At 52.1% G+C, this 25,799-nt stretch overlaps 2 protein-coding genes across 3 annotated transcripts; both read left to right on the top strand.

The window, feature by feature from the left end:
• The first annotated feature begins 105 nt into the window (after window positions 1-105).
• On the top strand, window positions 106-4,916 carry TLCD2 (TLC domain containing 2). The gene is given in 6 exon segments (XM_005493645.4): window positions 106-179; window positions 181-264; window positions 266-724; window positions 1,061-1,143; window positions 1,624-1,706; window positions 3,602-4,916. Coding segments are annotated over 6 exon segments (1,206 nt in total). The 5' UTR covers window positions 106-120; the 3' UTR covers window positions 4,040-4,916.
• Window positions 4,917-6,553: 1,637 nt separating this feature from the next.
• PRPF8 (pre-mRNA processing factor 8) lies at window positions 6,554-25,755 on the top strand. Of its 2 annotated transcripts, none has more exons than XM_074557214.1 (43): window positions 6,554-6,706; window positions 6,836-6,945; window positions 7,022-7,190; window positions 7,915-8,079; window positions 8,172-8,390; window positions 9,561-9,773; window positions 9,895-10,020; window positions 10,097-10,202; window positions 10,690-10,880; window positions 11,045-11,164; window positions 11,241-11,430; window positions 11,601-11,720; window positions 12,023-12,157; window positions 12,261-12,390; window positions 12,701-12,897; window positions 13,004-13,210; window positions 13,300-13,463; window positions 13,776-13,902; window positions 14,020-14,212; window positions 14,540-14,727; window positions 14,960-15,198; window positions 15,681-15,827; window positions 16,654-16,864; window positions 16,951-17,067; window positions 17,151-17,398; window positions 17,584-17,763; window positions 18,003-18,138; window positions 18,715-18,884; window positions 19,170-19,299; window positions 19,495-19,641; window positions 19,825-19,985; window positions 20,472-20,663; window positions 21,251-21,488; window positions 21,720-21,848; window positions 22,387-22,500; window positions 22,609-22,782; window positions 22,890-23,083; window positions 23,386-23,625; window positions 23,712-23,853; window positions 24,041-24,181; window positions 24,420-24,559; window positions 24,690-24,892; window positions 25,451-25,755. In XM_074557214.1, exons 2-43 carry the CDS (start codon window positions 6,846-6,848, stop codon window positions 25,603-25,605), a joined length of 7,008 nt encoding a protein of 2,335 aa, XP_074413315.1. In that variant the 5' UTR covers window positions 6,554-6,706; window positions 6,836-6,845; the 3' UTR covers window positions 25,606-25,755. The 2 variants fall into 2 exon arrangements, with proteins under 2 accessions (XP_074413315.1, XP_074413316.1); XM_074557215.1 differs by having other exon boundaries at window positions 6,621-6,706; window positions 6,839-6,945.
• Window positions 25,756-25,799: the final 44 nt, after the last annotated feature.

The following is a 25,799-nucleotide window of genomic DNA, read 5'->3' on the forward strand; positions in this document are numbered from 1 at the left end:
CGCGCTTGATGTGCGATCAGCCCCGGTGGTGAGGTGTGATCTGGGGTATCCTGAGCCGCGGTGAGCGGCGCTTGGAGAGTTCCTGCCCAAGGAAACAACGACGGGAGTCACCTGCCGGGGATGCTTTGGGGTGAGGGACCCCCGGCCGCAGCACCTCAAGGGAGAAGCGTTCGGCCACCAGGCGGAGGAGGAACCTCCGGGGAACGAGGGAAGTGTCCCAGTTCCCGCACGGGGACCGGACACGCGTTCCCCGCTCCGTGCCACGCTCAGCCGGCTCCGGGCTGGCGCCGCTTGCGCCGTGCGGTGCCAGGGAAGGCGGGAACATCCCCGGGGGCTCCGTTCCCGTTATCCCGCTCCCGGTGTCCCGCTCCCCGACAGGGCGGCCCCCGGCGCTTTCCCTCCCCTCGGGGGTGATGCGGGCAGGGCAGGGCGGTGCCGGCGGGCGGTGCCGGTGCCCAGGGCGGGCCCCGGGGCTGGGCGAGGCGGAGCCCGGCGGGCAGCGGGGCCGGTCCCATGGGAGCCCGGCGGGCCGGTGGATGCCCATGGCTTTCAGCCCGGGGCTGCTGGTGGTGGCCGGTTCCTTCGCCGCTTTCCGCCTACTGAACCGGGGGCTGGAGCGGCTCGTGCCGCCGCCGCCCTCGGCCCGGCGCAACCGCTGGAAGTGGCGCAACATCTGGACATCGCTGGCGCACAGCGTGCTCAGCGGCGGCGGGGCGCTGGCCGGGTGAGCGGCACCGCGGGGACACCGGGGGAACCGGGACACCGGGAGGGAACGGGGACGTCGAGGCATCCCCCGAGGGGAGCCTGCGGCCAAGGGGGTGCGAAAGGAAATTGGGGTGTTGGAGATTCTGGGGAGTGTCAGGACCTGCAGAATGGGGACGCTGAGAGAGGGAGGAAGGTGCGAGGCACCAGGGGATGGGGAGACTCCAGGAGGAGAGGGGAGCAGGGCAACAGGAGGTCTCCAAGGAGGGTCGGCAGCACCAGGTGGGTAATGAAGACATCGGCAGGGAAATGGGGACCTGGAGGCACTGCCCGACACTCACAGCCTCTCTCCCCGCAGGTTCTACCTCCACCCCGAGATGTCCAACGACCTGGTGGGCACACACCCGCCCGGGGCGCACAGCCTGGTGGCCGTGTCTGTAGGTGAGGTGTGGCCATGGACTGTCCCTTGTTCCGTCCCCCCGGGGGTCTTCACGGGCTCGTCCGTGCCTGACACCAGCCCCCCGAGCCATGTCGCGATGTCTCAGGCACCTCAAACAATCGCGCTATTCTTGGCAAAGGACAGTGGCTCCTTTCTGTCCCACGGCAGCCGCAGTCAGGAGCTACTGGGCACCGGGCTGCCCTGCACCGGCCCCGGGGGGAGCCGGGGCTCGGGGCACCCCAAAAGTGCCCGCGTGGGGTTGGAGGAATCGGTTGGTGCCTCCTCCTGGGAGCACACCCTACAGAGTGATTGCTAGAGGGACCCAAAGCACCGATTTCCTCCTTTTGCTGTGGGTGACTCCCCACCCACACAGATGTAACCAGCAGGTCCCAGGGGAGGCTGCCCAGCCCACTGGGGTAAGGGGGATTTGTTGGCACAGCCCTTCCTGACCCCCTTTTTGTTCATGCACTCCCCAATCCCAGGCTATTTCATTGAAGACTTTGTGGACATGTTGTGCAATCAGAAACTTCATCAGTCCTGGGAGCTGCTCTTTCATCACTCTGTGGTGAGTGCACCTGCACGGGTACCACCAGGGAGGCTGGGCATGGGGGGCTCCTGCTGTTGTTTTGTGTTGTTTGCTGCCTGCTCCAAAGTCTGATTTTATTTCCTGGGGAAAGGAGCCCAGACAGCAGGGCCTGGAGCTCCTCTTGGTCCTGCAGAACTCTTAGAGGGTTTGCAGAAAGGCATTCAAAAATGGGGTGTTATCAGTGATGATGAGAGAGATGGGGAGACTGAATGCTGGTCAGAATCCAAATTTATTGTGGACTACATATGCTTATACACCATTCTAGGCAGGCTAGTAAGTTTTTATTACAATGATTGGGTTAATCATCACATAAACAAACTTATACATTTTACAACATTTCTTGCTTACAGAACTTGATGTCATTTTCTTTTCAGTCTGATTTAATTTTCAGCTCTGTTTGTTCTTGCCAAGGCATCCTGATTATCAAACATCTTATGCTAATCACGTCCAAAGTCCATCACCTGTCTTGTGTGTCCCAATAAAGTAGGAAACAACATGTGTACAGAGTATGGGCTGATCCACAACAGTGTCACTGACAGCAGTGACGCCGGTGTCCCCTCTGGCACAGTGGGCAGCTCATCTCCTGTGGCTCTTGCCCTCTTGAGCAAGGGCTGCACATCCCAACATCCACCTCCCTCCCCAGGGTGCTTTCCTGGTGTGGCTGGAGCAGCTGGGATGCAGGACCCCCACTCCAGTGCCCCCTGCCTGTCTTGCTGTGCCCTCTGTGGGTTTCTCTCTGTCCAGGTGCCAGAGTGTTTTCCCCAGCCCAAACAATTCTGTGATGCTGAGACTGTGGATGCTGCAGGGCAGCGGGGTGGCACAGCCTGGAGCTGGAGATGCTGCAGGGTGCAGGGGAGGCTCAGGGCTGTGCAGGGCCTGGGGAGGGGGGACAGGGACAGGGACAGTGCTGGCACTCACCTGGGATGAGAGGGGCAGTCAGACCTGCTCTGTCAGTGAGCCCTGGGGCTCTGCTGGCTGCTGCTGGTGAGCCAAAAGTTCATCTCCACAATGGAGCTAATTCAAGCCAAGACAGTGACTTAACGAGCGGGGAGCAGATAATCTCATTACAGAGCCCATACAGAGAACAGCATTAACGGCATGAACCAAAGAAAAGACTGAGTGTGCTGAAGCGTGGGCAGGCAGAGCCTGTCCCCCTGCCTGGCAGGGAGGGTGCGGGGCAGGAATCCTGTCCCAAACAGCCCCAGAGTGCTTCAGGGGGCTCTCTGACACACCAAAGCCACCTAATCCCTGTCCTGGGGACAATCCCTGAGCCAGCAGCAGCCGTAGCCCTGGGTTACACTCTCCCTTCCTGTCCATTCACTGGGTGTGGAAAAACCTGCTTGGCCACAACTGGCTGCATTCTCCAGGCCATAACAGCAGGGTTAGGTCAGGCTGCTTTGTCTCCTCAGCCAGCCTGGGGCTCAGCTGTTTCCTTCTCTTCCCACTGGAACAAAAAACTACTCAGGTTTCCTTCCATGGTGAGGAGGGACACTCAGTGACAGCCCAAACCCCCTCTGGTTTGAGTGCAGGACAGCCAGAGCCCAGGCCCTCTGCTCAGCAGGTGAGATCCTGCAGTGCTGGTTTTGTGTTGAACACCCAAACCTGTCCTTCGGCACCTCACACGCGAATTTTAACTTAAATACAATGTTTTACATTTCCTGACCTCACAGGTTTGGTGCTTCTGCTCAGGGCTCTGAAAGAGCCACATTTTACCCAGGAAAGAGCCACAATTTACCCAGGAAAAAGCTGCAGGGATAGCACTGCTGTGATGATCCTTCCCACCTCTGCTCCACGCTGTGCCCAAGGGGTTCCAGCTTGCAGCAGCTGAGAGCAACCACCCCATGGGCTCAGCCCCTCTTCTCCCTCCTTCCCAGGTGATCATCTGCTTTGGAATCGCCGTGCTGCTCCACCAGTACGTGGGCTTTGCCCTCGTGGCTTTACTGGTGGAGATCAACTCCATCTTCCTGCACGTGAGGCAGATCCTGCTCATGGCCAACCTGGTGCACACGCCCTGCTACCGCCTCAACAGCCTGGTCAACCTGGGCACCTACGTGGTGTTCCGCATGGCCACGCTGGCCTGGATGAGCCGCTGGCTCTTCCTCAACCGCCACAACGTGCCCGCGGCCGCCTACGCCGTGGGCACGGCGGGCATGGCAATCATGACGCCCATGAACATCGTCCTCTTCTACCGCCTGCTGCGCAGCGACTTCCTCAAAGCCCGGCGGGACAAGGAGGAACGGCAGGAGAAGGAGGAACGGCAGGAGAAGGAGGAACAGCAGGACAAGGAGGAACGGCAGGACAAGGAGGAATAGCCCCTCCCCTGCGAGACCATGGAGCACTGGAGGGTGAACATGGCCGTTTCAGCACCTTACAGGAAGGGGCTGCACTAACAGAGCATTCAGGCTTTGCTCGTGGCCCTGCACAGCAAGGAGGTGCTCATGGATCAGGCTCTGCTCCCCACTTTTGGATGATGTGGTTGGACAGCTGGGAGCTGCTCAAAGAAGCTCCCTGAGGCACCACTGAGATGAGAAGGGGGCAGAGCAGCAGTGCTGTTCCCCCACTGCCCTTCCAGACATCCCAACACCACAGGGTGTTCCCAGCCCCCAGTGCCCCATCAGCCACGGATCACTGAGCTCTCTGTGGCTTCTCTGTAGAACAGCACCAGCAGGACAGGCTCCAAGGCTTTGCCTTCGAGGTGACGGTCAGTAAAAACCAAGCCCTGCACTGATGAGCCCTCCCTCAGGAGATTGTCCCACCTGGCTGGGTGGTCACTGTGGGGTGCAGGTCAGGATCAGCCCCAACCTCTGCTGACAATGGAGCTTTTCCCATGTTTTGTCCCCAGATAATTTAAGTGCCCATAAATGAGGGTGGGAGAGCACGAGTGGCTGGCAGGAGGATGCTGTGTGGTGGTCACTTCCCACAGATGTGGGGTTTTCAGGCACTTTTTAGGATTCAGGAATGCCAGGTTGTGCTGCAGAGCCCGGGGTAACGCTCTCACCCGGCAGCAAAGGCTCCTACTAACACGAGCTTTTAATCAATGGCTGCAAATGAAGTGGCTTGAGGGGAAGGGACTGAGAGGGGACAAAAGGACTCATCCCCCAGCCCTCTTTGGGGCTGTCACTTAGCACAGTCCTTACCCCGTGTCTCCCTGCCATGGAGTGAAAATACACTGCACACTGGCACACTCTACCTCTCTTGTTGGGTTTTTTTTCCCCCACCTCTCTCATTTCTGTGGAGGAAGATGAAGGTTTTTAAATGTTTTTCCACTCCACATTTCCTTTTCCCTACTGATTCTCACACTGGCCTGCTCCCCAGCAGCCCAGCACATAACAGTGTACATAACAGGATCATCCCATGTGGAGTTACGTGAACCAGTCTGGAGAAATCCACCGGCTCAATCACGTTTCCTTTGTGTTGCAAATGAGCTTTAACACAAAATCTCTGCCTTGGTTTGAGGAGCAGGCACTGCTCACAGAGGGTGGCACGTGTTCTGAGATGGAGACACATTCCTGCTGGGCAGGGAAACATGAGTGATCCATGGGCAGTGTGAGGCTGGAGACAATGTGTGCCCAAAGCTGCTTATATTTCTATGTGTGGAGAGCGGGGAAGCTTCCAGGTGCTGGGCACAACTCCTCCAGGTTTGGATGTGTCACCTCAAGCAGTGCTGAGGTGCCTGAGTGCCCCTCACAGCTCCCAGATGGAGCAGAACTCTCACCCAGGGCTTTCTCTTTGGTTTGACCCACATATTCCGAATTTTCCAGGAGCTGCTGCAGTGATCCTTGCCCTTAGCACAGCTGAAAACGCTGCCTCTGCCCACAGCCGGGGTGTTTCTCAAGGCCTGGATTGTGTTCCCACATTCCTGCTGTCACATGGATGTCCTGTACCCCGGGCACGTGGGGCTGGGCGCTGGGGGAGCCTGGTTTGGGCTCCTCTTAATCCGCCGTGGTTTTCCCACAGGGCTAAGGTGGGATAAGCAGTGGCTTTGCAGGTCACTGAGGTCAGACATGGGGATGCCCTGTGCTTGTCCATCGCCACGGGAAGTGCCACAGCCTTGGCTGGAAAGGTTTTGGGAAGGACTCACCTCTCTATTCCCACCATATAGGGGACCATGGATCTGGAAGGAGCATCTCCATCAGGGAACCAGTCCTGCTCCAACCCCATCCAATATCCCTCCAGAACAAACCCCTCTCCCCATGGAAAGCCCTGAGGCAAGAGCCTGCCCTGAGACCTGACAACATATTAAACGCACCCACAGTGAGCTGCCCTCACATTTCTCAGCTGCTGGGCAAGCATTGAGGGCTGGAGGGCACTGTGCTCCTGGAGAGAGGCAGCAAGGGGGCAGCGAGGTGGGTGGCTGCTTGCTGGGGGATCAGGGACCACAGTGTGGCCATGGGGGCAGTACTGAGGGTGAGGCACCACTGGGGCACAGCATCCCCTGCCTGCCTGGGCCGCGGGAGCTGGCTGACATGGGCTCAGCCGCACTGAGGGGATGTCCCGGCCCCGTGGGGGAGGTTCCAGCGGGGACATCACCGGGATTGTCCGGGATACCCAAAATGTCTCCCTGAGGGCTCCCCCCGCCCCTACCACCCGTCGGGAAGGGGGGAAGGCACAACCCGGCCCGTGGCGCCCCCTACAGCAGCGAGCAGTGGGCAGCGCCAAGCGCTGTCCAATCAGAAGCGGCGCCGCGCTGTCACCGCTGCCCCTCTCCGCCAATGGGAAACAGCGAAGGGCGGGACCGGGGAAACCGGGACAGCACACCGGAAGTGTGCTCCACACACAACTTCCTCCCCTCTTCCGCCTTCAGTTCCGCCCCCGCCTCTCCGCCCTCTGATAGGATAAACCTGCTGTCTGTCAGGCTTCCTAAAAGCTGATTGGGCATCCCGTGCTGCTAGGCACGCCTACATCCGGGTCTCGCAGGCGCGGTAGCGACGGCGCGGCGCCGCCATTGTGGTGGGGGAGCGCGGGGGTCGCGGCTGCCGGTGAGGGCCAAGGGGGAGCGGCGGGCCCGGGGTGGGCCCAGGACGGGCGGGAGTGACGGGGGAGCGACCGGCGGCGGCCTCGTCGTGATCCCGTAGCTCACCCTGAGCCCCTCTCCACGCTCTCCGCAGCAGCGTCGCCATGGCCGCCGTGTTCCCGTACCGCGGCGGCTGCGCCCCGGTGCCCAACCCGCTGGCGCCGCTGCCCGACTACATGTCCGAGGAGAAGCTGCAGGAGAAAGGTGGGTACGGCCCCGGCCCCTCAGATCCTCCTCCGGGGGGAACAAGGCGTGACCTGGCGGCTCTGTGTCCCCGCAGCCCGCAAGTGGCAGCAGCTGCAGGCCAAGCGCTATGCGGAGAAGAGGAAATTCGGCTTCGTGGACGCGCAGAAGGAGGACATGCCCCCCGAGCACGTCCGCAAAATCATCCGCGACCACGGCGACATGACCAATAGGAAGTTCCGGCACGACAAGCGCGTCTACCTGGGGTAAGGGGTCCGCGGTGTGTGACAGGGAGAGCACGGGGGATGCGCCGCTGCTGCTTTGGTGGTTGTTAGGGGGAGAGATCCTTCTCCAAAAGTCTCTTCGTGCCCGTTGTAGCTCTCTGAGGATGCCCTGAGGTGTCAGTGCAGAGGACAATCAGGAAAAGGAGTTGTTGCTTTGAATTTATGAGAAGAAATATTAGCCTGGATAGTGTATCATTGAAGGGGAAGCCCTTTCTCCAAAGGGCTTGCAGTGTCAGTGTTGCTGTGAGGTGTTAGTGCAAAAGAGCATCAGCAAAGGGAATTCTTGCTTTGAATTTATGAGAAAAAAAACCATTATCCTGAATAACACAGTGTTCTAGAAGAGGTTGGGGAGAGAGTGAAATGATTTTTGAAAGATTAAAAAGCATCCTGAGTGCTTCTTTGCTGTTTGGGTGTAGAGAGCTGTCTAGTGCACATCATGGCCTGCTGCAGTAACTTACCATTACCCATAAAAACTCCAGAAACTTACTTTAAAACTTCCATTTTTGTTAGCAACAATGCTGAAAGCCACATCACTATAAAACCTTTTGCTAGCCCAAAGGTAGAGTGGGAAATTCATGGATTTGGTTTTTGAACGGGTTAGATGTGCAGCTCTCAGGGAAAACTGGGAGCTTGTTTGGCTCATGGCAGCTGCTTGGCTGTCCCTGAGAGCCCCTCCAGCGTGGTTTCCCTTGCTTTGTGGCTGCAGTGCTCTGAAGTACATGCCCCATGCTGTGCTGAAGCTGCTGGAGAACATGCCCATGCCCTGGGAGCAGATCCGGGACGTGCCTGTCCTGTACCACATCACCGGCGCCATCTCCTTCGTCAACGAGATCCCCTGGGTCATCGAGCCTGTCTACATTGCCCAGTGGGGGTAGGTGCCTTCTCCTTCACCCAGCTGGGCCAAACCTTCCTGCATCCACCATAAACCCCCCCTGATTTGAACTTCCCCCTGGTTTCCTGCAGCTCCATGTGGATCATGATGAGGCGGGAGAAGAGGGACAGGCGTCACTTCAAGAGGATGAGATTCCCCCCGTTTGATGATGAGGAGCCCCCTCTGGATTATGCTGATAACATCCTGGATGTGGAGCCCCTGGAGGCCATTCAGCTGGAGCTGGATCCAGAGGAGGATGCCCCTGTGCTGGACTGGTTCTATGACCACCAGCCTCTGAAGGACAACAGGAAGTACGTGGCACTGGGAGAGGGGGAAAACAAACAGTGCATGAATTGGGGGTGCAGAGCAGTGTGTAAGCTTTGTGTGATGTTGGTGGGGAGAGAAAAACCTTCCCTCAAGGGTGGGAGGGAAAACCTGAGTGTTGGGAGGCTGCATTTTTTGCTTGCAGGTTGCTCAGAAAAGCTGTGGCTGCCCCATCCCTGGAAGAGATCAAAGCCAGGTTGGATGGGGCTCTGAGCAACCTGGGATAGTGGAAGGTGGAAGGCTTGGAACAAGATGAGCTTTAAGGTTCCTTCCAAGCCAAACCATTCTGGGATTCTGTGGTTCAGCATCCAGCAAGGCCCCTCTGTCCAGGAGGCCTGCTACCCACTCACCTGCTAAAAATTATGTTTCTGCCTGTGGTGTTTGTGATGAGGATGAGGTGAGAGATGGGAATTTGACTCTATGTTCTCAGAAGGCTAATAATATAATATAATATAGTACAATACAATACAAATAATATAATATAATTATATTATATTAATGATATTATATTATTTTATTTATTATTTTATAATTTTATTATTTTAGATTATATTAGATTATATTATGCTATATTGAAACTATACTAACGAAAGAGAAAGGATACATCAGAAGGCTAGACAAGAATGAATATTAAAAACTCATGACTGACTCAGAGAGTCCAACACAGCAGGCTGTGATTGATCATTAAGTTAAAACAATTCACTGGAACCAATCAAACATGCACCTGTTGGTAAGACAATGTCCAGACCATATTACAAAGCAGCAAACACAGGAACAGCAATCAGATAATTTTTGTTTTCATTCCTCTCTGAGGCTTCTCAGCTTCCCAGGAGAAAATCCTGGGCAAAGAGGATTTTTCAGAAAATACCATGGTGACACTGACCATGCTGTACAGCTGACAGCCTGCATTGTCTAGCTGGAATTTGAAATTTGCTCAGAGTGCAGAGATGTTCTGTGTGAGTTGGGACACAGAGGAGGGGAGGAACTGGAGCAGAATTTTCTGGGCAGGAGGAGTCCAGAGTGCTCTTTAACAATGCTGCAGCCTTTTATCAGTCTAGAGACACCCGTGTGTCACCTGTCCTTGATGAGTGATGGGTGGCAGGAGGTGTTTGGTGACTCTGTGCCTGTGCTGGAGTGCCCATTCTCTTCTCTCCCAGGTATGTGAACGGCTCCACGTACCAGCGCTGGCAGTTCACCCTGCCCATGATGTCCACCCTGTACCGCCTGGCCAACCAGCTGCTCACTGACCTGGTGGATGACAACTACTTCTACCTGTTTGACCTGAAAGCATTCTTCACCTCCAAGGCACTGAACATGGCCATTCCTGGAGGTCCCAAGTTTGAGCCCCTCGTCAGGGACATCAATCTTCAGTAAGTGTTGGGTTTAGGGGAGTGATGAACGGTTATCTGGGAAATGGGGATGTTTTCAGTCACAAATGTTTGTCTCTCTCACCCTGAATGCCTCCATAACAGTTTCTTGTCTCATTTTAAGGGATGAAGACTGGAATGAATTTAATGACATCAATAAGATCATCATCAGGCAGCCCATCAGGACAGAGTACAAAATTGCTTTCCCATACCTGTACAACAACCTGCCCCACCATGTCCACCTCACCTGGTAAGAGCAGCAGCCTCCTGAGCCAGGAGAGGAGGGAAAGGCTGTCAAAGGCTCTAATGCTCATTTTTTGTTGCAGGTATCATACTCCAAACGTTGTTTTCATTAAAACAGAAGATCCTGACCTCCCAGCTTTTTACTTTGATCCTCTGATCAACCCCATTTCACACAGACATTCTGTCAAGGTGAGTCACTGGGTTAACTGTGATAAACCCTAGGTGGAAGTAGGGGGCTTTAGCATCTTGCTTCTGATAGCAGAACACAAACATAAATATTTCAGAAGAAAGCACCAGCCCTTTAACAAAAAAAAAAAAAAGCGCCACAGTTGTCATTTTAGTTTTCTTCTGGAGTTGCACAAAGTTGTCTCCGTTGGTTTCTGCAGGATAAAGCCAAATGTGTAATTAATGATTTTAGAGTCTTCTGACAGATAATTTGTCTTTTTGGTTGCTCTTGGTGTATTCAGGAGCTGGCATCTCCCTGAAGTTACCCCAGAGCACCTAACTCAGACTCTAGTAGCCACAGTTTGCCTCGTTGGATGCTTTTTGCTTCTCTCATGCTCAGTGCAGCCACACTTCTTCCATGAGAGCAAAGAGATGGATTTTTAACTTGCTTAACTCAGAAACTGAGCTGAAACAACCAGCAATCACCTTGTGTGCTGCTTCTGTGTTTCAGAGCCAGGAACCACTGCCTGATGACGATGAAGAGTTTGAGTTGCCAGAGTTTGTGGAGCCTTTCCTGAAGGATACCCCTCTCTACACTGATAACACAGCCAATGGCATTGCCTTGCTGTGGGCACCACGACCCTTCAACCTGAGGTCTGGCAGGACCCGGAGAGCTCTTGACATCCCACTGGTCAAGAACTGGTGAGTTCTGTCCTAAGGCTGATGCACTGATCGTGACATTATTACCTGAAAATTAAATAAAGACATTATGCTGGCTGGTTTCTAGAGATTTTAGGAGAGTTTCTGGACACTTTTCTCTAAGGAATGTGAGTTAGCTGAAGCTTTGGGGTGTGATGTATCCACAGGTACCGTGAGCACTGCCCAGCAGGACAGCCAGTCAAGGTGAGAGTGTCCTACCAGAAGCTCCTGAAATACTATGTCCTGAATGCACTCAAACACAGACCTCCCAAGGCCCAGAAGAAGAGGTGAGTGGGCTCTGTTCAGTGGGGAACTGCTGATCTCTGTAGGGGTTGAGCTGATGGTGGTCTCTGGTCTCTCCAGGTACCTGTTCCGCTCCTTCAAGGCCACCAAGTTTTTCCAGTCCACCAAGCTGGACTGGGTGGAGGTTGGCCTGCAGGTGTGTCGCCAGGGCTACAACATGCTGAACCTACTGATCCACAGAAAGAACCTGAATTACCTTCACTTGGATTACAACTTCAACCTGAAGCCTGTGAAGACCCTCACCACAAAGGTACCGGTCCATGTGCTGTTGTACACAAGAGCAGAGTTTATGTGAAGGTTGTTGTGTAGTGAGGAAAGAGAGGTCACAGTGCCTCAGCTGCTCGCTTGTTGACCAAACAGGAGTTGTTTCACTCTTCTGTGACATTGTTACATAAATTCTGAATATTTTGTCTTTTCCAGGAAAGAAAGAAATCCCGTTTTGGGAACGCTTTCCATCTGTGCCGAGAGGTGCTGCGGCTGACTAAGCTGGTGGTGGACAGCCACGTCCAGTACAGACTGGGGAATGTGGATGCATTTCAGGTAGGCTTTTTGGCTTTTTGGTTTTAAATGTGGTGAGAAGAAGGTGAGAGGAGAATTGGAATATTTTATATGGGATGCACAAAGTGGCTGAATATTGCAGTGTTATGGAGAAGAGGGGAAACATTGAAGATATGCAGTACTGTTTGAAATTCTGCTTTTATATTAGTTTATAAGAATTAATCATTGTCTGAGCCAGCATTAGGAGCTTTGTATGGACTGATACACTCTGTCCAATAAACCTGGCTGCTGGAGGTGGTGTCTGAGGTGCTGGTTGTTGTCCCTGACTGTGTTCCTTGTCTCAGCTGGCAGATGGCCTGCAGTACATCTTTGCCCACGTGGGTCAGCTCACAGGGATGTACCGGTACAAATACAAACTGATGAGGCAGATTCGGATGTGCAAGGACCTGAAACATCTCATCTACTACAGGTTTAACACAGTGAGTTCCACCTTTCCACATGATACTGACCCCATTGAAATTGAGGAATAAAGGGGAGATTCTGGAATGTCAATAAATGACCACCATGTCTCTGTTCTTCCAGGGGCCTGTGGGCAAAGGTCCTGGCTGTGGTTTCTGGGCTCCAGGCTGGAGAGTGTGGCTGTTCTTCATGAGGGGCATCACCCCACTGCTGGAACGCTGGCTGGGGAATCTGCTGGCCAGGCAGTTTGAAGGTCAGCACCCTGTAAATGCTGCACGTGGGAGGAGTGTGTGGTAAAGATTAATACTGTTTGCTTGGCAGCCAGTTTCCTGTTCATACTGGTGGTTTTTATCCCTGCTGCATTGACCAGCTTAGAGCTCTTTCAAGATCTGTGCCCACACAACAGATTCTAAATGGAAGTGGGATTTCCTGCTCCATAGCCCCTTAATCATTTACTCCAGACTCCTGGCAGTGTAATTTCTCCAGATATCCTGCACCTCCTTGGGAAGGAGGAGAATCACTGCCTGGTGGTGTCAGAATTCTGAAGGATTTGCTTTTTCCAGGCCGTCACTCCAAGGGTGTGGCAAAGACTGTCACGAAGCAGCGCGTGGAGTCTCACTTTGACCTGGAGCTCAGGGCAGCTGTGATGCACGACATCCTGGACATGATGCCAGAAGGGATCAAGCAGAACAAAGCCAGAACTATCCTGCAGCACCTGAGTGAGGCTTGGCGCTGCTGGAAGGCCAATATTCCCTGGAAGGTAAAGCTCTCACCTGGCCTTTGGGTTCAGTTCTAACATCACCCAAGTGGAGCTGCTCTTGGAGGGCTCCCACTCCTGCTTCCCTCAAGTTCCTGTCCCTCCCCAGGTGCCAGGGCTGCCAACTCCTATTGAGAACATGATCCTGAGGTATGTGAAGGCCAAAGCTGACTGGTGGACAAACACAGCTCACTACAACCGGGAGCGGATCCGCCGGGGCGCCACTGTCGACAAAACCGTCTGTAAAAAGAACCTGGGCAGGCTGACCAGACTCTACCTGAAAGCTGAGCAGGAACGGCAGCATAATTACCTGAAGGTACTTCTGTCCTCCCTGAAATTGCCCAAATTAATGTTGTTCTCATAGGGAAGCTTTGACTGATGAATTCTTGTGGTGTGGTTCTGCAGGATGGGCCTTACATCACTGCAGAAGAGGCCGTTGCTGTGTACACAACCACAGTGCACTGGCTGGAGAGCAGGAGGTTCTCCCCCATTCCTTTCCCACCACTGTCCTACAAGCATGACACCAAGTTGCTGATCTTAGCCCTGGAGAGGCTGAAGGAAGCTTACAGGTAAGCAGTGGGAAATGATCTTGATTTTCAGGGGCACTGGGAAAAGTTTCTCTTTTCTTATCCATTATTCCTGTGATGGGGTATGGTGTAAAATTTACCCTGGTAGACTGGTAAAGCTGTTGGTTTGGTACTGCCAATTTATCTGGGAGTTCCTATTGACTCTGTCACTTTGGCAAAACCACTGCTATGTTTGCAAGTTTGAGGATGTGGATTGTGAGGATTTACAGTTTGAACATTATCATTCATCAGTTTAATGCAGTGGCCCTTAGGCTGTTTGTGTGCAGGTGCTGAGCTGTTCTCCTTTGTTTTCAGTGTGAAATCACGCCTGAATCAGTCACAGAGAGAGGAGCTGGGCTTGATTGAGCAGGCTTATGATAATCCCCACGAAGCTCTGTCCAGAATCAAGCGTCATCTGCTGACTCAGAGAGCCTTCAAGGAGGTGAGTGAAAGTCTGGTGAAAGCCCAGCCATGTTTGCTGCATTCAGAAGCTGAATTGCACAAAAACTTTGTGTTTTCTCTCAACTACCAGCCTCAGTTTTTCCCCCATTTTTTTTAGGTGGGAATTGAGTTCATGGATCTCTACAGCCACTTGGTCCCTGTTTATGATGTTGAGCCCCTGGAGAAGATCACAGATGCTTATCTGGATCAGTACTTGTGGTATGAGGCTGATAAGCGAAGGCTCTTCCCTCCTTGGATCAAACCTGCTGACACTGAGCCACCCCCACTGCTGGTGTACAAGTGGTGCCAAGGTCAGTGGGCTCTTGGATTCCATGCAAAAATGATTTTTCCTGTGGTTCCTTTGTGTCCTATGAGTCCCCTTAGGAGCTGCATTTTGCTTTTGCAATTTGCAGTCAATAATTACAATCAGAGATGTATTTTGTAGGTTAATACATGTGCGTATACTGGAGGAGGATAGCTTGCACAGCATTTATGGTTGATTACTTAGTTTTCCTCCCACTTCTGGCTAGACTGGAAGATCCAGAGTCTAAAAAATCAGGCATTGAGTTGAGTTTCTGTATTCAGTGGCTGCTTCTGTGCTCTGATGTGTCAGATAACCCAAGATTTTGTTCCCTCAGGCATCAATAACCTGCAGGATGTTTGGGAAACGAGTGAAGGGGAGTGCAACGTGATGCTGGAGTCTCGGTTTGAGAAGATGTATGAGAAGATTGACCTGACCTTGCTCAACAGGCTGCTGCGTCTCATCGTTGATCACAACATTGCTGACTACATGACAGCCAAGAACAACGTGGTGATCAACTACAAGGTGATGGTTCTTGTCAGGAAAGGGGGTTTGTGCTTAAAGGGACCCATGAGGGAGGAGGTTATGGCAAAGAAGGAGCACAAGACTTGCCAAAGAAAAGTGATGAGGGAGTAAAAAAACCCTTGTGGGTCGTGCTGAAGAGCGACTTCTGCTGAGGTTTCACCTGAGCTGCTAAGGTGAAAGGGTTCTGATGTGTTGGGATGTGTTTTCTCACAACTCCCCTTCATCTCCTCAGGATATGAATCACACGAACTCCTATGGGATTATCCGTGGGCTGCAGTTTGCTTCCTTCATTGTCCAGTACTATGGGCTCGTGATGGACCTGCTGGTGCTGGGCCTGCACAGAGCCAGTGAGATGGCAGGGCCTCCCCAGATGCCAAATGACTTCCTCAGCTTCCAGGACATTGCCACGGAGGTGGCCCATCCCATTCGCCTCTTCTGCAGATACATTGACAGGATTCACATCTTCTTCAGGTGAGACCTCTGGGCCCTGCTTTCCTCAGGTCAGCACAAAGGCAAGGAGGATATAATATGCTCCTGCTGCTGGCTTTTGTTCCCTTTGCTTTGAAGATCAGGAATATTTGAATTTGCAGAATTCCCATGCCTCCTCTTGCTTTCGCAGTTTGCTCTTCTGCAGTTTCACTGGACCAATAGTAACACAACAATGCTAAGAAACACAAATTAATAGAAATAGAAATATGCTCAGTTGTTAGGGATTTGGTAAATTAGAGACTGGTAAAATAAACCTTTTCTATCTCTTCATGGAAAGATAACCCAAACCCTGAGTTGCTCTGTGCTAATGAAATTCCCCCATTGATTTGGAGCACACAAAAATGGGATAGTTACCTTCAAACACACTAACAAACAGCTTTCCTTATTTAATCCTTATCTTTCTGACCAGGCTGGTGTTGCTAAGTCTACCATGTAATTCCAGATGGTTTTTTGTGCTTTTCCAGGTTTACAGCTGACGAGGCAAGGGACCTGATCCAGAGGTACCTGACAGAGCACCCCGACCCCAACAACGAGAACATCGTGGGCTACAACAACAAGAAGTGCTGGCCCCGGGACGCTCGCATGCGCCTCATGAAGCACGACGTGAACCTGTGAGTGCTGCAGCTGGGGAAAAAGTGCTAGGAAAAAGGGGAAAATCAGTGGTAAATAACTGCTGGAGACTGGGGAAGAAATGCTGGGAAAATCAGTGATAAATAACTGTTGGAGACTGGGGAAGAAGTGCTGGGAAAAAGGGGAAAATCAGTGGTGAATAACTGTTGGAGACTGGGGAAGAAGTGCTGGGAAAAAGGGGAAAATCAGTGGTGAATAACTGTTGGAGACTGGGGAAGAAGTGCTAGGAAAAAGGGGAAAATCAGTGATAAATAACTACTGGAGACTGGGGAAGAAGTGCTAGGAAAATCAGTGATAAATAATTGTTGGAGACTGGGGAAGAAGTGCTAGGAAAAAGGAGAAAATCAATGATAAATAATGCTGGGAAAAAGGGGAAAATCGGTAGTTATTTACTACTAGTTGGAGACAGGGGAAGAAGTGCTAGGAAAAAGGGGAAAATCAGTGATAAATAATTGTTGGAGACTGGAGAAGAAGTGCTGGGAAAATCAGTGATAAATAACTGTTGGAGACTGAGGAAAAAGTGGTAGGAAAAAGGGGAAAATCAGTGATAAATAACTGCTGGAGACTGGGGAAGAAGTGCTAGGAAAAAGGAGAAAATCAGTGATAAATAACTGCTGGAGACTGGGGAAGAAGTGCTGGGAAAAAGGAGAAAATCAGTGATAAATAACTGTTGGAGATTGATAGATGCACAGGATGCGATGTGAGAAGTGAGGGGTCTGCACTGAAATCTTAGTGAAGCTCTGAGACTTTGCCCAGTTGTTATTTGGGTGAATTATGATGTGTCCCTGTGCCCATGGTGCTGTGCAGTGGCCGTGCTGTGTTCTGGGACATCAAGAACCGTCTGCCCCGCTCGGTGACCACGGTGCAGTGGGAGAACAGCTTCGTGTCCGTGTACAGCAAGGACAACCCCAACCTGCTGTTCAACATGTGCGGCTTCGAGTGCCGCATCCTGCCCAAGTGCCGCACCAGCTACGAGGAGTTCACCCACAAGGACGGCGTCTGGAACCTGCAGAACGAGGTGGGCTGGGAGGGCAATCCCTGGGTGGGGTTTCCATGGGTTGGAGAGGGGTCCCAGGAGGGGATTGATGGCTCTGTGCTCTCCAGGTGACCAAGGAGCGCACGGCTCAGTGCTTCCTGCGTGTGGATGATGAGTCCATGCAGAGGTTTCACAACAGAGTGAGGCAGATCCTCATGGCCTCTGGCTCCACAACCTTCACTAAGGTAAGGGAGGAGGGAGATCTATGACGGCTTTCTAGAGATGCTTGGGAATGAGCCAGGAGCTGATCCTTTCCTTTCCTTTCTAGATTGTCAATAAATGGAACACAGCTCTGATTGGCTTGATGACTTATTTCCGGGAAGCTGTTGTAAATACCCAGGAGTTGCTTGATCTGCTGGTGAAGTGTGAGAATAAAATCCAGACTCGGATCAAGATCGGCCTGAACTCCAAAATGCCCAGCCGTTTTCCTCCTGTGGTGTTCTACACCCCTAAGGAGCTGGGGGGGCTGGGCATGCTCTCCATGGGCCACGTTCTCATCCCTCAGTCTGACCTGAGGTGAGTTGTGCTGTTCTAACTCCTGCATGACTTGAGTGTTCTCTTAGATGCTCTTTCCACTAAAAATACTCCCAAGAATGCTAAACCATGCCATGGTACAGAGCTGTGTTGCCTTTACAGTAGCTCATGGCAGTGATGCGGGAAGTCCCAGTTCCTCCTACCTCATTTTTGTCTCTTTGCTCCAGGTGGTCCAAGCAGACAGATGTTGGCATCACTCACTTCCGCTCAGGAATGAGCCATGAGGAGGATCAGCTCATCCCCAACCTGTACCGCTACATCCAGCCATGGGAGAGTGAATTCATTGACTCTCAGAGGGTGTGGGCAGAGTATGCCCTGAAACGGCAGGAGGCCATAGCCCAGAACAGGTGTGTGTCCACGTGAGGGAGGACAGGCAGCAGTGGGAAGTTTTGTGCTGTCTGGGGGTTTTGGAGACCTTGCTGGCCCTGTGTTACCTGCAGTGCTGTTTCCTCGCCTCTGGCATTTTAGTGTCCCCTGCCACAGCCCTGAGCTCTGTGTCATTTCTGTGATCTCATCAGCTGAACTACTCATTAGTGCATTGCTGTAAATTGAGGGGTAACAAAGTGTGGGGATTTTGTTCCTTCAGGCGTCTGACCCTGGAGGATCTGGAGGACTCATGGGACAGGGGAATTCCTCGGATTAACACCCTTTTCCAGAAGGACAGGCACACTCTGGCTTATGATAAAGGATGGAGAGTCAGGACTGACTTCAAACAGTATCAGGTACTGACAGGGAATTTCTCTTCACCTGAATATGAAGTTCAGATACCTGTTCCACACAAAGTCCTTGTACCTTGCATTATTGCAGGTGCACTTCTGTCTCTCTGCTGCAGAAAGAATTTACAGCCTTGTGCTGGGACTGGTAGAGGCTGATTGGAACCAAATGCTCCAGAATTTGTAGCTTATCCCCTTTGGAATCATTTAGATAGATTGCAGTGTATTGGAGGAAACCACAATAAATACAACAACATATTACAGAATCAGTTCTGGAGAGAGAAGAATAATTATCCCAAAACAAATGTTCCAAAATATTAAGTTTTAGTAACAGTGGAATAATTTGTTATTTAAAGCCTTTAATGACAGCTCTGTAGAAGGCCAGTCCCTGAAAGATAAAAATATCACCTGGGGTTCCACCCAGAGTGAATTGCAGAGCAGCACTGACAGAATTCATGTTGTAGATGAGCTGTGTCCTCCAGCACTGAGGGCATGAGGCTTTTTACCTGCTCCCTGCCCATCACCCAGGTGTTGGTTCCTGCAGGTAGTGCAGCCAGGTGAGTGATCTGCTCTCTGTTTCTGCAGGTGCTGAAGCAGAACCCGTTCTGGTGGACACACCAGCGCCACGATGGCAAACTCTGGAACCTGAACAATTACCGCACGGACATGATCCAGGCTCTGGGCGGGGTGGAAGGCATCCTGGAGCACACACTCTTCAAGGGCACCTACTTTCCCACGTGGGAGGGTCTCTTCTGGTAAGAGGAGCTTTGCTGTGGGCTCTGGGCTCAGGCTGTGCTGGTTCTGTTGAGTTTCTGCTGGTTTTCAGTGGTTGTTTCAGAACCTTGTGTAGTTCAGTTGTGAGGGACCTGGGAGGGGGCTACAGCTGAACTTCTTACAAATCCATGGAAATTTCTTGGCATGAAACAAAACTCCCAGCTCATGGCTGATGCCTGTCTCTGTTACAAGTGACACATGGCAGCAGAGATGAGGGGCATGTCATTCAGTTGAATCTAATGCAGTTGATGGTCTGCCCTTTCTAGGGAGAAGGCCAGTGGCTTTGAGGAGTCCATGAAGTGGAAGAAGCTGACAAATGCCCAGAGATCGGGTTTGAACCAAATTCCAAACAGAAGATTCACTCTCTGGTGGTCTCCTACCATCAACAGAGCCAATGTAAGTACCTGGTGTTTGTTCCTCTAGGAGCAGACAATGCTTTTCCACTGAAATTAGAGCAGTTAATTGATCCAATTAATTATCAGAACGTCTCTTAGAGAGGTACTAAACCTCCTTAACAGGTTTAAGTGCTCCATTTTTAAAATTTCCTCCATTGTGCTGTTGTGTGTTCTCACAGCTGCTTTTCCTTTGCAGGTGTATGTTGGGTTCCAGGTGCAGCTGGATTTGACAGGGATCTTCATGCATGGCAAAATCCCCACGCTGAAGATTTCCCTCATCCAGATTTTCCGAGCTCACTTGTGGCAGAAGATCCATGAGAGCATTGTCATGGATTTGTGTCAGGTGAGCAGTGTTACCTTGGTTTGTTTCTGTGCCCTTTTGGAGCAGGACCAGTCTTCCCCCAGGAATTTGGCAGAGAAAGGGAAGAAATGGAAAATGGGATTTTCCTGACTGCCTTGGTGTTGAGGATAAGTTCCTTATCTGGGTTGCTTGAAAACATCTCATCTTTGACTGCCTTTTCCCCAGGTGTTTGATCAAGAGCTGGATGCTCTGGAGATTGAGACAGTGCAGAAGGAGACAATCCATCCCAGGAAGTCCTACAAGATGAACTCCTCATGTGCAGATATCCTTCTCTTTGCTTCCTACAAGTGGAATGTGTCACGTCCATCCTTGCTGGCAGATTCCAAGTGAGTTTCCCTTTTCCCTCTCCTCAGTCTCCCTGCAGGGCAGAGCTGCTGTGTCATCCAGAGCCTCTGTGTCTCTTGGGCATTTGGGGACACTGGAGATTGTGTCCAGAAAAGCAGAGGGCTTGTTTGGGTAGGTGGTTGCAGCACTTGCTGACACTTCCTCTGCAAAACACCAACACTGCCTTTGCTCCTGTCCTCTCCTCTGGGTGAACTTTTCCCTGAGCTGTTGAAGGTTCCTCTGCAAACCCCACAAAGCTGAGCTGGCCCAGGGCCAGAATCTGGAGTGAATCCTCACCAGACAATCCCTGGACTCACTGCTGCTTTGTTTAAACCTTTCACCAGCCTCTGCATGCACTGCTGTGTGAGAGAACAGCACGGTCCCTTTCCAGGGTGGATATGAGCTGGCTGCAGTGTCCACGCTGGATGGCAATTACTGCAGGAGAACTCTGTGCCAGATGAACTTGTTGTGGGCTGTTTTCTCCTCAGGGATGTGATGGACAGCACCACCACCCAGAAGTACTGGATTGACATCCAGCTGCGCTGGGGTGACTACGACTCGCACGACATCGAGCGCTACGCCAGGGCCAAGTTCCTGGACTACACCACAGACAACATGAGCATCTACCCCTCTCCCACTGGGGTGCTCATTGCCATTGATCTGGCCTACAACTTGCACAGGTCAGGGCTGCACCTTCTTCTGTGGTTTCATTTCTAGGGTTGGGATTGGTGGTTTGTGGGTATTGTCTCAGTGCATCTCCAGACTGGGTTGTATTCCAGGCAGGAGGAGGAGGGGAGAAGGCTGGAGATGGGCAGTGAGTGGGATAAGGCATCTCAGGTTGCCCAGTTTTGCTCAGTAGTAGTGGTTCAGTTCCCTCAGTTCATTAATAATTTGTTTCTTAGGATATTTCTGTCAGACTGGTGTTGGAGCTGAAGGACAAGCCTTGTTTCAAAGCCCCTACAAGTGGGGACAGCTATTTCTCACTGGAAACTAGGGGCAGAGTCAGAAATCAGTTCTCCAGTGTGGTTGTTGGAGATGGTGCAGCTTTTCTGGGACTGCAGCATGTGTGTGCTGTGGCTTCCCACTGAGGGGGGGTAGGTAAAAGCCATAGGTGCCCCCCTCCCAGGGCATTACAGAAGTCACACTGCAGCACAAAGCTGTTTCTTCAGCAGTACAAAGGGTCCTGGATGCTACATGGAAAGACTTGAGTGGGGCTGTCACCTCTTCAGGGCTAATGGTAACAGCTTCTGTTTGTTTCCTCCTTCAGTGCTTATGGGAACTGGTTCCCTGGCAGCAAACCCCTGATCCAGCAGGCCATGGCCAAAATCATGAAAGCAAACCCTGCCCTGTATGTGCTGAGGGAGCGGATCCGCAAAGGGCTGCAGCTCTACTCCTCAGAGCCCACTGAGCCCTACCTGTCCTCCCAGAACTATGGGGAGCTCTTCTCCAACCAGATCATCTGGTTTGTGGATGACACCAACGTGTACAGAGTCACCATCCACAAGGTGAGGCCTGAGGGATGCTCAGGGGAAGGACTGAATGGGGTGGAGGTTTCCATGCATGATGGAAATCTGGGAGTCAGCACATGGACCCAGATTTTTGCAGAGTGCACAGAACAGCTCTCACATTTCCCTTTGAGCTCCTGCTCAAAGCACACAGAGAGTTGGCTCTTGTCTAAAGGTGTGGGTGGGCTCCGTTTATCTTCCTGCACTTCTCACTCTCACTTTTTCCCTCAGACCTTTGAAGGGAATTTGACCACAAAACCCATCAACGGAGCCATTTTCATCTTCAATCCCAGAACTGGGCAGCTCTTCCTGAAGATCATCCACACCTCTGTGTGGGCAGGACAGAAACGTCTGGGACAGGTAGGGCTTGGATGTGAGCTGGGGGTGGGCTCAGACTGCTTGGGACAGAAAACATCACAAAGATCTTCATCTTCCTGCCTCTTTATGAGTTTGGAGCTCCAAAGTCCAAGTGGTCAGGCAGGCAGGAGCCTGGGATATAAAAGTGGAGGAACACAGGCATTGCTGCTGCAAGGATTTTGAGATTCTGAGGTGTAAAGACCCCACATCATCAAGCAGAGCTTGAGGAACAGTGCTCTGCTCCTTGTTGCACTTAGCTGTACATCCAGTGCACTGAGACAGCTCAGGTGGCAAATCCAGGGAGGTGGAGTAACCAGCTGTTGTTTTCTGAGCCACTCAGGAGTAACTGAGCTCCAGGAATGGGAACTGCCCTCTGTGATCAGTAAGGAGGAAATGCTGGGCCTTGTCACTAACCTGGAACAAGCCATAAATTCCAGTAGTATTTTTAGAATTTGGTTTGTGTCCCTTTGGTTCCCAGAGACATGGAGGCTCTGCTGGAGAGCAGGGGGATATTTCTCTAACCCTGCTGTGTTTTCTGTAGCTGGCCAAGTGGAAGACTGCTGAGGAAGTGGCTGCCTTGATCCGATCCCTGCCCGTGGAGGAGCAGCCAAAGCAGATCATAGTGACACGGAAGGGCATGCTGGACCCTCTGGAGGTAAGGCTGCAGCTCCCTGAGGATGTGGAAAATCTGTGGGAGATAACAGGATACTTCTGTGTCATGTTCTGCAGTAGTTGTGAGCTAATTCCTCTTGATAAACTCCAGGTGCACTTGCTGGATTTCCCCAATATTGTGATCAAAGGCTCGGAGTTGCAGCTGCCCTTCCAGGCCTGTCTGAAAGTGGAGAAGTTTGGTGATCTCATCCTGAAGGCCACTGAACCCCAGATGGTTCTCTTCAATCTCTATGATGACTGGCTGAAAACCATCTCTTCCTACACAGTAAGCACAGATGTGTCTCCTGCATTTTGCTTTGGGAGGAATGCTCTACTACGGCCTTGTACATTTAATTTTCTTCTTCCTAATTCCATCTTCTTTCCATTTCCCAGGCGTTCTCCCGTTTGATCCTGATTCTCCGGGCGCTGCACGTGAACAACGATCGAGCCAAAGTTATCCTGAAGCCAGACAAGACAACCATCACTGAGCCTCACCACATCTGGCCAACCCTGACAGATGAGGAGTGGATCAAGGTGGAGGTGCAGCTGAAGGATCTCATCCTTGCTGACTATGGCAAGAAGAACAAGTAAGCCATAATCCTGTCAACCTTTGCTTCTGCCATAAAGGCTCTGGCCAAGGGTCTTTGTCAGTGCACTCTCAGCTTTGTTGGGGATCTGGTTAATTTTAATAACCTTGTGGTAAGGCAGATAAAAATGATTGCACCAAATCACTGATCATCATGTGATCATGGCCCCTCTTTTGTTTAAAAAGTTGTGGTTTAATTTTTTCATATTGCCCAGAGTGGGTGTTCTGAGCTTGTGCCCGCAGGTGAGAAGGCTCCAGAATGTGATTTTGAAATGCCTGACTCGGATGAATTTTCTCTTCCAGTGTGAACGTTGCATCCCTGACCCAGTCAGAGATCCGAGACATCATCCTGGGCATGGAGATCTCTGCCCCATCTCAGCAGAGGCAGCAAATTGCAGAAATTGAGAAGCAAACCAAGGAGCAGTCGCAGCTGACGGCCACGCAGACCCGCACGGTGAACAAACACGGGGATGAAATCATCACCTCCACCACCAGCAACTACGAAACCCAGACCTTCTCCTCCAAGACTGAGTGGAGGGTCAGGTAGGAAGGCAGGCAGGGGTGGTGGGAAGGGTTGGAATGCTCAGGGAGGATCTGTGCCCCCTCTGATCACTCTCTCCTCCTCACAGAGCAATCTCTGCTGCCAACCTCCACCTGCGGACAAACCACATCTATGTCTCATCAGATGACATCAAGGAGACAGGTTACACCTACATTCTTCCCAAAAACGTATTGAAGAAGTTCATCTGCATCTCAGACCTGAGGGCCCAGGTGAGTGTGCAGGGAGTTTGTTACAGCTGTGCCCCACTCAAACACACCGGGGGGAACCCTTGTTGAAGGGCTGGGAACCTGCTGTGCTTTGTCCACGTGAATCCCCCTGATGCTCTCCTCAGGAATTGAGGAGTTCCCACTCACAGATATCTCTTCTGGCCTTCTAAGACAGGTGTGTGTGTTTCAGATTGCAGGTTACCTGTATGGAGTGAGCCCCCCAGACAACCCCCAGGTGAAGGAGATCCGGTGCATTGTGATGGTGCCCCAGTGGGGGACACACCAGACCGTGCACCTCCCAGGGCAGCTGCCACAGCACGAATATCTCAAGGTGGGTGGAGGTTCAGCTTCCAGGGTGGGTGGAAGGTCATTAAAAAGGACCTGAGGTGGTGGAACAGCTTTCCTTGGTCTTTTGTAGTTGTAGGACTGAAGTGGCTCAGTCTGAAGCCAAACTTGATTGAGATCAAGTGAGAGGGAAGCCTGTGATCTCTGTGTCCTTTTTGCCAAGCTTGAAGTGGTCTCATTTTAAATGGTTTTGAATTTTCTCTAAACCACTCTCTTTTTGTCAGGAAATGGAACCTCTGGGGTGGATTCACACCCAACCAAACGAGTCCCCTCAGCTGTCACCACAGGATGTCACCACCCACGCCAAGGTCATGGCTGACAACCCCTCCTGGGATGGGGAGAAGACCATCATCATCACCTGCAGGTGAGGGGCAGGGAGGCTTCTGGTGCAGAGCTGGGGAACTCAAAATCGGCAGAAAGGGAGTGTTGGCTCATTCTTACTTCCCCTCCTGTGCCCCAGGTGAGTCTGACTTGCCTCGTGTTCTCCTTTTCAGTTTCACCCCTGGCTCCTGCACGCTCACAGCCTACAAGCTGACCCCCAGCGGGTACGAGTGGGGCCGGCAGAACACGGACAAGGGCAACAACCCCAAGGGGTACCTGCCCTCCCACTACGAGAGGGTGCAGATGCTGCTGTCCGACCGCTTCCTCGGCTTCTTCATGGTCCCAGCACAGGGCTCCTGGAACTACAACTTCATGGGTGAGCTGGCCTGGGGAGGGGAGGGGAAAGGAGACAGTGTCAGGAGCTTGGGGAGGGGGGAATAGCTCCTGACCTACTCCAGAGCTTCCTCAGAGTGGCTGGCAAGGATACCAGCACTGTGCCCTGAACTTTACACAGTACCAGTTCAATGGAATTTTTGGTGGCTCGAGAGGAAAAATAGATCCCATGTCTGTCAGGATTGTAGTGCATGGTCTACCGCTACTGAATAATTAATCCCTGTCAGGCAGGAGAGATAATGGAAAATGCAAAAGAGAAGCTGGTCCCAATAGGGAGGTGCTGGTATCATGAACACCATGAGCAGCTGGAGAAAGGGTCAGGAAATGAGAGTGACAGAACACTCGAGCACAAAAGCTCAGAACACTAGCACAAAAGGATTATAAATCTCTTGAGGAGAGGAACCCAAAGAGGGATTTTGTGGGTTTAGAACTTTGTCCTGGCAGGGAAATGGTCATAGAAGGGTGGAGAGCTGTGTTGGGCTCCTGAAGGGTGGAGGAGGCAGAAGGGGGGCTCAGGTGGGTGACACTCCCTCTTCTCCAGGTGTCCGCCACGACCCCAACATGAAGTACGAGCTGCAGCTCGCCAACCCCAAGGAGTTTTACCACGAGGTCCATCGCCCCTCTCACTTCCTCAACTTCGCGCTGCTGCAGGAGGGGGAGGTTTACTCTGCCGATCGCGAGGATCTCTACGCCTGATTCTGCCCGCGCCCCTTTAGTACTGTTGATATTCAACAGCGTGTTCGTGTTTCCCTCCCTTCCCCTCCACTGTGCCCCGCTCGCCCCCGTCACCCCGCGCGTTGTTGTTTTCCCCCACTTTTCCTCTCAATAAATTTTGTACGAACGGGAGCGTTGCTGAGGGAGCGCGGAGGTCCCGCCTCGGGGGCGGCCCC

The sequence above is a fragment of the Zonotrichia albicollis genome, chromosome 22 (assembly GCF_047830755.1).
Source record: "Zonotrichia albicollis isolate bZonAlb1 chromosome 22, bZonAlb1.hap1, whole genome shotgun sequence".
Classification (NCBI taxonomy): Eukaryota; Metazoa; Chordata; class Aves; order Passeriformes; family Passerellidae; genus Zonotrichia; species Zonotrichia albicollis.